Source organism: Patella vulgata, chromosome 3, assembly GCF_932274485.2.
Source record: "Patella vulgata chromosome 3, xgPatVulg1.2, whole genome shotgun sequence".
NCBI lineage: Eukaryota > Metazoa > Mollusca > Gastropoda > Patellidae > Patella > Patella vulgata.
The window spans coordinates 28,698,963-28,713,000 of NC_065881.2; the positions used below are offsets into that span (position 1 = coordinate 28,698,963).

Here is a 14,038-nt window from a genome sequence, read left to right on the forward strand (position 1 = left end):
AATTCTAATTCAGCCGTCTTTAGGATGTAACGGTGATATTCTAAAACGTTTTTTTTAAATCGGATAAAAGTTATGACCTCTGTAGGGTCCACGAGCCAAAAAACATGATTTTTCGTACAATCAGGGGCCATAATTCAGGAAGTTAACGTCTGATATGTGTGAATATTGAAAGGAACTGAAATCTTTGGGTTATAAACTTACATTTCATGTTTCATCAAAATAGGATTAAAATTGTGACCTCTATAGGGTCCACAACCTTGATATACGCTATTTGAGAACGAAGGGCGGCCATTTTGTCTGTCAGTTTTAGACCGATTTTCACGAAATTCGAACTCGGCCATCCTTAGTGTTTAGCGGTGATATAATCATACGTTTTTTTAAATCGGATAAAAATTATGACCTCTATAGGGTCCACAAACCTCAAAAAGCGATTTTTCGTACAATCAGGGGCCATAATTCAGAAAGTTAACAGTCCGATACGCGCGAATATCGAAAGGAACCGAGATCTTTGGGTTATAAACTTACATTTCAAGTTTCAATAAAATCGGATAAAAATTGTGACCTCTATAGGGTCCACAACCTTGATATATCATATTTTTAAGCTATTTGAGAACAAAGGGCGGCCATTTTGTCTGTCAGTTTTGGGCCGATTTTCATGAAATTCGAACTCAGCCGTTCGTCCACTAGCTAACCATGCGATTTTTCGTACAATCAGGGGCCATAATTCATGAAGTTACGGTCCGAAATGCGCGAATATCGAAAGGAACCCATGTAGATCTTTGGGTTATAAACTTACATTTCAAGTTTCAACAAAATCGGATAAAAATTGTGACCTCTATAGGGTCCACAACCTTGATATACCATATTTATACACTATTTGAGAACGAAGAGCGGCCATTTTGTCTGTCAGTTTTGGGCCGATTTTCACGAAATTCGAACTCAGCCGTCCTTAAGGCCATTTTACACGATCCTACTTTTGTTCAAGAACATCATCCAACATTTGTAGGATGATGTTCAAGGTCATGAGGCGTCCACGAACATGTCAATTTACACCATACAACATTTAGTGAACATGTTCAACATTGTTGATGGATTTTGGAGGGAAACTTCACTGTTTCATCATGGATTCCCACAGAAGGTTGGTTTCCATTGGAACAATTAGCAATCAATCAATCAATCAGTTAGATTTAAAAGACAATTAGATTGCCCCATTATATATTATATGTTAATCTTAATCTCAAGGTGACAAGTGTCAAACCAAATAGTAAGTATCTCATCATTTTATGGTATTGGTTACTTAATATAGAAAAAAATGTTCCATTTTGTTTTAAAGTCATGCTGAATAATTTCCCAGTCATACATTGTTTATTGACAAACTATTTATATTAATTACGAACTTTATCAAATTACTTGAAATTAAATGTAGTTACAGTTACAACAACAGTTTTTATCACCACCGCCCTTGATGTAATATTTTATAAAAATGACGATTGATACAGAAAAATCAATTATTGTGGATTGATTAAGACTTTTTACTACTTGAAATAAAATGTAGTTACAGTTATAACAACAGTTTTTGTCACCACTGCCCCTCTCTTTAATCTTTAAACTTTATTTTTGCCTTGTGATATTTTATAGAAATCGCAATTCAAACAGAAAAATCTATTATTGTGAATCGAAGATTATTTTGAACCCTATTTTCTTGGTGCTTCATGGTAGAAAAAAATGAGGTTGTCTGTAAAAAAAAGTTTTTCTTTATATAGTCAAAAAGTAATGGGTAATGGTAATTAATTACATTGCTACAAATGAGAAAGTAATTGTCATGTGACCCAATACACCACGTGACCCAGAGAAGCATTCTCATTGGTTTAAGGCCTTGAACACTGTCCTACCATGTTCAAATTAATGTGCATGCTCGAACACCATCCAACATGTTCAAGCTTGTCCAAGCTTGTTCACAGTTGTTCAAATTCCCATATACAAGATAGGACATTTTCCTGCGAACATCATCCTACAAATGTTGGATGATGTTCTTGAACAAAAGTAGGATCGTGTAAAATGGCCTTTAGGGTGTAACAGTGATATAATAATACGGTTTTTTAAATCGGATAAACAATATGACTTCTATAGGGTCCACAAGCTAAAAACACGATTTTTCATACAATCAGGGGCCATAATTCAGGAAGTTACGGTCCGATATGCACGAATATCAAAAGGAACGGAGATCTTTGGGTTATGAATTTACATTTAAAGTTTCAACAAGATTGGATAAAAATTGTGACCTCTATAGGGTCCACAAGCTAAAAACGTGATTTTTCGTACAATCAGGGGCCATAATCCATGAATTTTCGATCCGATACATGCCAATATCGAAAGCAGCCAAGATCTTTTGGGATAAACCTATATTTCAAGTTTCGTCAAAATCGGATAAGAATTGTGACCTGTAGAGAGTCCACAAATAATTGTGGACGGACAGGGGCGACGGCATGATACGTCCACATGAAAATGTGGGCGTATAAAAATAATGATTGCTATAAGGTCCACAAACTAAAAACGTGATTTTTCGTACTATCAGGGGCCATAATTCAGGAAGTTACGGTCAGATATGCTCGAATATTGAAAGGATCCGAGATCTTTGGGTTATAAACTTACTTTTCAAGTTTCATCAAAATCAGAAGAAAATTGTGACATCTAGATGGTCCACAACCTTGATATACCATATTTTTACGCTATTTGAGAACGAGGGACGGCCATTTTGTTTTGGGCCGATTTTCACGAAATTCGAACTCAACCATCCTTAGGGTGTAACGGTGATATACTAAAACGATTTTTATTCAGATAAAAATTATGACCTCTATAGGGTCCACAAGCTAAAACGTGACTTTACGTACAATCAGGGGCCATAATTCAGGAAGTTACGATCCGATATGCGCGAATATCGAAGGAAACTGAGATCCTTGGATTATAAACTTACATTTCAAGTTTCAACAAAATCGGATAAATATTGTGACCTCTATTGAGTCCACAAGCTAAAAACATGATTTTTCGTACAATCAGGGACAATAATCCATGAAGTTTCGGTCCGATACATGCCAATATCGAAAGCTTCTGAGATCTTTTGGAGATAAACCTATATTTCAAGTTTCATCAAATCGGATAAGAATTGTGACCTGTAGAGTGTCCAGAAACAATTGTGGACGGACGGATGTCCGGTCGGACAGGGGCGATGACAATACATGTATATGTCCACATGAAAATGTGGGTGTATAAAAAAGGTAACGCCCTAAACGACCGCCATACTTGTTTTCAATTTGTAGAACAACAATGGCCATTGCTTTGGGCAAACAAACACATGGACAGGCCACACCCACTTCCAGTTAACACTAAATTAAGCAAGGTGTCCACATCTGGTTACCAGTCAACTAACGATTACCTCTTGACTGATTGAAGTTTTTTCACTATCAGCTCACAGAAAATATTATTGCTACACAATTATTATGTCTGATCAGGTACATATTATTTAACTAATTAGACAAAATAAATCAACCACGATGTACTTTTGCTCTAAAAGAAAAAAGAAGAAAAACTGCCTTACCCCAAACAATAACAAAGCTACCAGCACCAACCAATAAATTGTTTCTTATTTCGTGACATGTTTTGCACAACAGAGTAGAAACACCTAATACTTTTCTGTGTCATAAAGTCTAGTATTATCGTTCCAAAATATATCCAAAGCAGCAATAAAACTGTAGTCCTCTCCATCAAATTAGTATGTTTTCACTTTCAATTGTTGTTATAATAACTTATATTTTTCTGGACATTACAATAAAGGGACATTACTAATCCTTTATATAAGTTATGTCCCTTGATCATCATTATATTACTCATTAGTGGCCAATAGGCACTATCAAGATTTTAAAATATATAGCTATCAAATACCGGTTTCAACTGAAACAGATCTCCAACACATAACATGACAGCCGCCGAAAAAAAGTGGACTGCCTTTGATATCTTAAAATCTTTTATTAACAAAATTCATCATTCCACTTCTTAATGTATTTAATCTGCTACTATCTATAAGCTTTTATATTGAAATGATTGACATACAGGGATCTTAAATTAAACGTCAATTACATGCAAAGTCCTTATTGCATTTTATTCATATTTGGTACATATAAACTTTAGTCTATGCCTGACATTTCTACCCAGTTTCAAAGATTTTGGTTTGATCATCATTTTTTTTTATGTCCGTTCCAAGATATCCTCTAAATGTCCAAGCAGACCTGAATCTGAAGTGCAAAATTGTCAATTACTCTCACACACTCCTCCCTAGGGATTCTCCTGATTTTGGCAGTGATGGCTGTCTTCAGTTCAGGGATAGTCTGGGGATTGTCCTGGTACACATTATTTTTGAGATAGCCCCACAGATAAAAATCTGGGTGGTTAAGGTCCGACAAGTGTGAGGCCCATTCAGGATCACACCTTCTACTGATGAGATGGTCAGCAAAGCGCTCCCGAGGCCATTCCAGTGATTCATTTGAAGTGTGGGGCGTTGCCCCATCCTGCTGGAAACATTGTTCATCTCTCTGAAAACCTCTCCTTCTGTTCAGGGTTGTCCAAAACTTCCTAAGGACTTGCAGATAGCGTTCAGTATTGACTGTGACTGCGAGTTATTGGCCGAGAAAGTTCATCTGGATTTTCCGATGTGGTTTCCCCTTGTCAGTGGTGCAGAACGGAGGGTCTGACAAGGACAGCTGTCTAGTCCTTCGGATGAGACGAAAAACCGAGGTCCCGTGTATACATTGGAATGCACATAAAAGATCCCTTGGCAGTTGGAATTCGATATAAGAGTAGGCGATAGTGCCGCTGCCCGGGCAAAATTTCCCTCATAGCACACTGTATTGAATATGCCCATCTTCATTAGCCCAGTATAGGAGCAGAACAGTAGGATGTTAAACCCCATTTCATTTCATTTCATTTCATTTTCATCCTCAAACCAGAAAGGCCCGATTATCCCATGTTTCGATATTGCAACCCATGCTGTGCATTTTATGGAGTGCAGAGGCCTTTGCAGACAGTCCTCAGGAGGTGTTGTTCCCCAGAAAATGTTGTTCTTTGAATTCACATGTCCAGACAAAAGGAAGTGAGCCTCATCAGAGAACCAACCATTGTCCAGAAAGTCAGGCTCCACGTCAATTTTGTCACAAAACCATTGACACATCACAACACGCATGTCCTTGTCCCTTTGAGTAAGTTTATGTTTGATCTGTATCCTATAGGGGTACAAGTGCAGATCCTGCACTAAGATCCTTCGAATAGACTCCCGAGGAATTCCAAGTTCCTGGCTGCGACGACGTAACGACCTGCGAGGACTGTGACCAACCGACCCTCGGACAGCATCAATATTGGCTGGTGATTGAGAACTCTTAGGCCGACCAGAATGAGTGGCTCTGTTACTCTTTGCACTTAAGTTTAAGACTGTCCCTTGGGCCCTAAATTTGTGGACCCATCTGTACATGAGCTTTTTGTCCGGATAGTGACAACATCGAAACTTTCTTTTGAAGCGGGCTTGCACTACCTTCATCGATTTCGTCTCAAAATACGACTCTATGCAAAACGTCTTTTCTTCAGTTGTCCAAGGCATTGCTGAAACTGTTCTGGATGATTCTTACAGGCAAAGACTCTTCTTCATAAATCTGAAATATCAAAGCAATTGGTTAATTATTATAGATTTTATAAACGTTTTCGTGGGTGGCATTTTTTGGGGGTCACCTGTATAAGCGGAGTTGCCTATTGGAGTCAACAATGAATGTGAGACGAGCCTCTGTGCTGGAACTCAACTCTGTAAAAAAAAAATCACTTTATTTTCCCAAAGGTGAGTTCTCTGCTTTCAGTACCGGTACATCTCTGAACAACAGATTGACCTGGTAATCAAACTGTCTAAAACATGTAACTGGGTCTGACGAAATAAGCTTACACTTTTTCTAAGTCCATGTTAACTATTTCTTCATCCGTATATTCCTCAGAATCTTGCAGCTTGCCTAATATTTTCGTTTCAGGGTCACTAAAATCTAGAAGTCACCAGGACACATCAACCAGTATTAACAAATTTTTAGACACTGTGCTCCAGGATGATAACCAATTTAGTCCTTCTTGGCTGAGTTGCTAAAACTAGACGTGTTTGTTAACCACCTAATGAACTCAATTAAACCTCAAATATTAACTGAATTGATGACCTAGAGCAATATTCCCGACGTAGGTGCCTGAAGATAAGTGGTATCAGCGATTTAGCTGACGAAAACACTGATGATATTGTTCGGTCTTTATTAAACGATCATGTTTTTCCAGATGGTGCTACCAAGCTTGATAAGACACATATTGGGTGTACCCACAGAGTTGGGGACAAACAGGGCACGTTTTACAGAGGTATCATAGTACGCTTTATTAGCTACTGTGACATGGCTTCAGTATATGCAAATAAAAAGAATCTAAAGGAGTACAATATTCAGCACAAACCTAAAGTATACATAAATGAGGCGCTAACTAAAACCCACTCAGCATTGTCCAAAATTAACACGTGATCTCTTTAATGGTAAGGTTATCAAAAACTGTTGGACCTATGACGGGAAGATATTTATTAGTAGTTTTGCTACAATTCAGAAACAATGTTAACCCCAGACGACTTTTACACATGGATCAGCGAGAAGGGCAAGGTCGCCCAGAAGCGTCATCTGCTACTCGTGAACACCCACATAACACCTATTATCAAGCGGATATCAGCACACATCATATGAGACAACCGTCCCTGATGGATATGGGATTAACATCAACACCTAAAGGGACAGTATCAAGTGACACCATCGGTAATGTAAACCAAAACTCAAATAGATATCAAATGGTATCAGATGCTATAAACTTGTAAAGTCATTTAGACATTTCTTAATTCTAAAAAATGAAATAAAATTGTCATTAAATTTCAGCATGGTATTTGCAAATCTTTTTCAATATGAAAATCACATACTGATTGCCCTGTAAATATTTACCCAATACTGTATTTAACTTTGAGACCTATTCAATAAGAAATTTTCACATAATAATAAGTGTCTAGCCTAGGTAACTCACATGTGAAAACAATGCAGTTAGGGAGGAACAGATTGAGTATCTAGTAGTACCCCGTACAATACTTATTTTTATCTTACTTTCAGATATTTTGTTACGATACGATATATGCATTTAGTAGAACTATCACATTGTCTTTTACGAAACTTGTATTTTATAATATCCTCTTGAAAAAAAGTAGGGGATATTCAGAAACAATACAAAACTGCGGAAATGCACTGCTGTTTTTATTAGAGGTAACCAGTGTATGTTAATAACAGGCTAATTGCCTACACATGAACATAAACAGTTCATATGGTCGGCTTATCTGACGGCCCCATTTCACTCACAAAGAGATACACCGTCAAAAGTGAAAATGGACATTTTTGATTTTTGTCTTAATAATGTGTAATTGCTCCACCAATCCTGAGACCCTCAGCAATTCGTCGTGGCATGCTCCTAATCAACTGTCCAATCACAATTTGGGGCAATCTGACCCACTCCTCTTGCAGTGCCACGGCCAATTCTTGCAGTGTTGTCCGTTGATGTTGACGTCGACGAACACGTCTCCTGATCATGTCCCAGACATGCTCTATAGGAGAAAGGTCAGGACACATGGCTGGCCAAGGCATATGGACAATATGGTGACGCTGGAGGTAGTCATTCACGACACGAGCGCGGTGGGCACGGGCATTATCATCTTGAAAGATGAAACGTCGACCTACACGTTGAGCAAAGGACAGAACTATCAATGCCAGGATGTGGTCACGGTAGTACACACCAACACCAGTGACCCTTCCTTGAACAATATGCAAGTCCGTTCTGCCAGTCATGGTGATTCCTCCCCACACCATAACAGATCCACGCCCGAATCTGTCATGCAGTCTGACATGTGCCCATCGACGATTACCCCAATTTCTACGCTGCCTACATCATTGATGCCTATTTGCCGTGTGCTGGCGAGTTAATGGAGGCACAACACGTGGTCGTCGCTGATTGGCCGTCTGTGCTCGATTTCGCAGTACCTGTGTACGAATGTATTGATCCTGGGCTTGTGTAGTGGCTCTAGGACGACCTGAACAAGATCTATCATCAACATTGTGTGTTTGTTGGTACCGGTTCCACAGTCAGCTGATCACAGACTGTGACACATTAAGCATGTTGGTTACTGCTCGCTGTGTAGAACCCATTTAAAGCATACCAATAGCATGCAGACGTTCATCATGTTGAAGACGTCTAATTGCAAATTAAATGTAACACCCTAAAGCAAAAATAAGCTAAACAGTAAATCTTATGCAAGAACCGATAGGAAAGCAAACATGGATAGGATGAACCAGCACCCGGCAGTTTTCGTCAACCCTTCCTTGAAGTGTCAAATTTGACAATGAACCCCTTCCACGTGTATGGCGCTATTGCGTGTCACACGAGCAGCTCAGTGGTTCTGTTGGGGCGATAAGTTCTATATCTGTGAACATACTCTCAATGCATGTCAAGTCTCCATGACTATTTATCATATCACAACCTGCATATGTATTTGCATTTCAATATCCCCTACCTTTTTTGAAGAGTATAACATCAATTGTGGTGCTTGCATATTGCATATGGTATTACCCGTGTAGGGTAAATTCCAGTGTCATGTTTCTCACACAGACCAAACAGCGACACTTCAATTAGATATAGAAATGAAAATGAAATGAAATGGGGTTTAACGTCCTATACTGGGCTAATGAAGACGAGCATACGCCATACAGTGTGCTATGAGGGAAATTTTGCCCGGGCAGCGGTACTATCGCCTACTCTTATATCGAATTCCAACTGCCAGGGGATCTTTTACGTGCATTCCAATATATACACGGGACCTCTTTTTTTTCGCCTCATCCGAACGATTAGACAGCTGTCTTTGTTAGGCCCTCCCTTCTGCACCACTGACAAGGGGAAACCACGTCGGAAAATCTGGATGAACTTTCTCGGCCAATGCAGGGATCGAACACCCGACCTCCAGGCTAACGAGCCAGCGTCTTAACCACCTAGCCACCGCGGCTCCTCAATTCGATATAATCTACATAAAATATATCCGAGAATGACTTTTATTAGATAGTATTGGACTTTTACAGCGTTATAAATGCCGTTAATATAGCTATAAAACTATTTAGCACGTCATTCTATAAATATTCCAGGAGCTATTGAGTATGATATATGAAGATGGCTTACCCTTATATACAGATTTTTTTTTTTTTTTTTTCTTAAAATCTAACCAGCACTATATGCAGTGGACCCATTGAACTATCTAGTATGTTACACACACTTATTAGTACCTGAAACATCCAGCATATTATACATCATACCCACATAACTATAATATTATATAGTTACTGAACTATATAGTATGATACCTGCATGAATATATACCCATACTGAGATACCTGTATATAGCCATCACTGAGAATCATAATATGATATTTGCATACAATAGGTCTACCATCGTAAAGCTATTCTGTGAAATAATTATTGTGTAACGGTGATTTATTTGAACAGTTTTGAAAATAAGATTCAAATTATGACCTATAGAGGGCCCGTAAGCTAAAAACGTGATATTTCCTACAATCAGGGGATCAGAATCCAGAAAGTTACAGTCCAATACGAACCAATATCGAAGAAACCCAGATCTTTGGGATATAAATATATATTTTAAATTTCATCAAAATTGGATAAAAAATTAGCATGATGGTTTACAACCTGGGTATTATGATCAGATCCTAATGTTAAAGCTACTGGCAGATTTCGTTAAGGTCACACCATGTAAACAGGGTTAGGGCAAGAGATTGATTGTTGCAGAGGATTGTGAGTTAGGGTAAGGGCTAGATCTTTGGTTAGTGTTTGCGCTAGCCCTGTTTACATCTCGTGACATTGGCGAAATCTGCAGGTGGCCTTAATATTTAGATCTAAACTGAATATTATATGCTTTTAGGGGAGCGGCCATTTTGTCGGGCAGCTCGGTCTCTTTTTTAGGAAATGTGAACTCAACAGTAATTATGGTGTAACGGTGATATATTCGAATGCCTTTTAAATCGGATAAAAATTGTAACCTCTAGAGGGGCCACAAGCTTTAACGCGATTTTTCGTACAATCAGGGGCTATAATCCAGAAAGTTACAATCAGATATGCGCGAATACGGAAAGGAACCAAACATACATTTCAAGTTTCATCAACTTGTCCATAAGCTAAAAATGTTGGTTTTCCATCCCATCCGAACGACTAGACAGCTGTCCTTGTCAGGCCCTCCATCCTGCATCACTGACAAGGAGAAACCACGCCGGAAAATCTGAATGAATTTTCTCGGCCAATGCAGGGATCGAACACCCGACCTCCAGGCTAGCGAGCCAGCGTCTTACCCACTTAGCCACGTGATCCCCAATACCTCAATTAAAAGCAGAGTTGTTATGTTCCAATGTCTTGACCAATCAAATTGCTTGTCGCTCCTTAGCCTAAGCAGAAAATTCTCACCATCGAACTTAGTCAAGGTAATGATATAATGAATCTATATTAAGAGTTTCATCGCTCTCACCTCATTATAACCAAAGTTATTGTGCCCCAAAGTATCAACCAATCAGATTGCTTATCTCTGCTTACCCACAGCAGAAAATGCTCATCTTCGAACTCCATCAAGGCATTGACCTAATGAATGCCTAAACCAAGTTTGAACATTCTACTTCAAGTAGAAGGAGAGTTATTGTGTTCCATAGTCTCAACCAATCAAATTGCTTATCGCTCTTCTTACTCTGAGCAGAAAATGCTCATTATCAATCTTAGTCAAGGTATTGATGTAATGAAACTATACTGCATGTTTTTTTTCAAAGTGTACCATAGGTTCCCAATCCCATCTGAATTATGAAATTCCAAATGCTCTTACAAAATCCCTGTCTCAGGGAAGATTGATACATATTCTTCCAAAATATATTTGAAAAAAGATAATTTTTTGCAAAATAATTTTTTTATTGAACATTATACCTAAACCTATTGAAATTTTTTGAAGCGTATCACTGTAGATGAAATTATATCAAATGCAAACAATGCACATTAAAATTCATATAAATAGCAATCTCTATAGGTAGAATATACATTGAATTATGTTAAATAAATGAAGATGCTATTATTTTTGGCTCATAAGACAGTAAACATGACCATTTTTGTAAATCTGTCTCTTTTGAATTGGACAGACGCATGGCACATTTATTTCCCTTTCAGATATTAACTGTTGCTTATATATATATTAATAATTTTCTTCAAAAGTTTAATGTAATAATACATTATCTAAATCTGAAGTTTCATGGGATATGATTTACAAATTAATTTTTAATTTAAAAATTAATTGCATTGCTAATGTTACATGTGGAAGACATTCTGGCAGATTTGTAACATTAGCACTAAAGTTTGAAGAAAATTTATATTTATAGTGTTGATGTAAGTAGTTACTGAGATTTTTTACATGCTAAATAAAGCATAATTTTAAGAATTTAAGATTAATATAATAAATAAAATCATATATTTTAATAACCTAAAATTTAAACATTTATTTGGCATGCAACTGTTGCTAACGTTAATTGCATTGCTAATGTTACATGTGGAAGACATTCTGGCAGATTTGTAACATATTATTAGCACTAAAGTTTGAAGAAAATTTCTATTTATAGTGTTGATGTAAGTAGTTACTGAGATTTTTTACATGCTAAATAAAGCATAATTTTAAGAATTTAAGATTAATATAATAAATAAAATCATATATTTTAATAACCTAAAATTTAAACATTTATTTGGCATGGAAATGTTGCTAACATTACATAAGAACAGACATGGACATTTTATAAATAACTGTATTACTTGAATTATTGTTTTTAACTCTTAAACGACCCAGAGGTTTGACGTCATAACGTCATAAAAACCCACGTCATAATGGTCAAAAGTATTATAATATAGATATGCATTTTAAAGTCATATCATTAATAAACAACTGTAGATAGACCCTTAATGTAAATGGATGAAATAATCTAAATGTAATGCCATTTTCATAAATATAAATTTATACAAAAAATTAATTTACACATTTCATGCAAAATACACGATTCTTCGGTGCTCAGAATTTATGCTTGTTTGTATGTATGAAATTCATTATTTCTGTTATCTGCTATCATATTATCTGTTTCAATAAAATTAGCGAAAACAGATTGATGTTGATGATCTTTTTTTAACCATTAGTTGTGATTTAAAATTTAATCCATACAGATATCAAAGTGCTGCCTGCCCCAAAACATGAGCCAATCCGCATGTAAGGAGAACAAATATAAATTGTAAATTAAATAACAATACACATTGCGCCGTATTCTTCATGGGGAACCCGTTGTAAGAACGGGAACAGGTACAAATAGTGTGACGAATCAAACCTTGCCACTGAGCATTTAAATTCATATTTAAATATGAAGGTATTTATAATAGATCGATCTATCTAACCATCTTCTGTGTCTTTTGCAAACTACGACGGTAATCGAAATCGTCGACAAATAGTCCCTTTGTTGACTGCCATCCATTATTGTTTAAAAAATTTGCTCCAATTCGAGAATATTAATAAATAATAATTAATTTATTCAGGATAATTATAATCACTTATAGTAACAATACTCACCAGAAATTTATATAGTTAACGATTTCACGCTCTACTCGCGACGGTTCCACTTACTGACGCACATCAAAGATAACTGTCTGTTTCACACAGGTACTGAGCGGTAGCCTAAATACTGACGGTTTCTTAATTAGTCACGCTTTTTCCAATTTCTCCCGCACGCGTCTGACTAGTGATATGTTCGGATAAACTCACGTTTGTTTAATTAGTCACGTTATTTTTGTATACTGACACAAGTAAGGAATACTAACCAACTGACTTAAATACTCACCATATGATTATTACTGACTATTTAAAGGAATACTGATGTACGGTTCAAGTACTGACAGGTTTAAGCGACTACTGAAACTAGGGACTGGGTATCATTCAGATTTGATGAAGAAAGGAAAGAAACTGAGCTTACCATCTATACAGGGCTGCCGACAACCAGTATCGCAGCGCAATTTGCGATACATATTTTGTCCGTTGCTAATCAAAAATTAAAATCTAACGTTTTTGATTCGCAGTAACTGCGAATCATTAACATGCCTTTCATTTTGGATATTGACACAAAGATTTATCCACATTTCTCAACGCTTTTAACGTATATAAAATATCAAATAAATTTTATAAACAAAATGGAATTCTCCGTGTGACATTTTCTTCTCGATCTACCCAGACTCAATTCATTATACTATATAACAATGCTATATAATACTGGGACATAACTCTATGAATCGGGACTATTAAACCGGAAATAGGGAATCAAGTAGTACCACTCACGTTGCGAGACATGTTAATTTCAAGAAATTATATCAGTATTCAATTTGAAAAAAATTAAATTCAGTGTATCCCCCACGTATTGTAAATAAAATATAAAAAATAAATATGTGTAAACGTATTGTAAAATGAGAAATCAAAGTAAGAATTCCCGTAAATTATTATTGTTTATATCGCGTGCATCTAGTTAATCGAGATTATTCGTAAAATCCGTGTGCTTATGATTGAACAAAAATAATAACACGCGATAAAAAGCAGACGAAATTGTTTTCTAACGAAGAAATAAGAAGTCACTGCCCAGACATAAGGCCTAACCAAAAGTCTACATTCATTCGTAAATGTTCACAGCTACCTGTAGAAGTGCTACAATTCTAAAAAAATCTTAAGAATGAAATCTAATCATTTGTTATTAATTAAAGTTAAAATAATCTTGTTATTTAGGTGTTTTATGTTGAAACTGAAAAACTGCTAATCAATTTTTAAATTTGCTAATCAAATTTGGCAAAA

General features: G+C 36.6%; 1 protein-coding gene across 1 annotated transcript in view; it reads right to left on the minus strand.

Moving 5' to 3' along the window:
• Positions 1-11,749, minus strand: part of LOC130012155 (AFG3-like protein 2) — a 291,436-nt gene extending 279,687 nt beyond the window's left edge. Inside the window, exon 1 of the mRNA XM_056099481.1 lies at positions 11,742-11,749. Coding sequence (XP_055955456.1) covers positions 11,742-11,749 — 8 coding nt within the window. The remainder of the gene's footprint in view (positions 1-11,741) is intronic.
• Between the last annotated feature and the right edge of the window lie 2,289 nt (positions 11,750-14,038).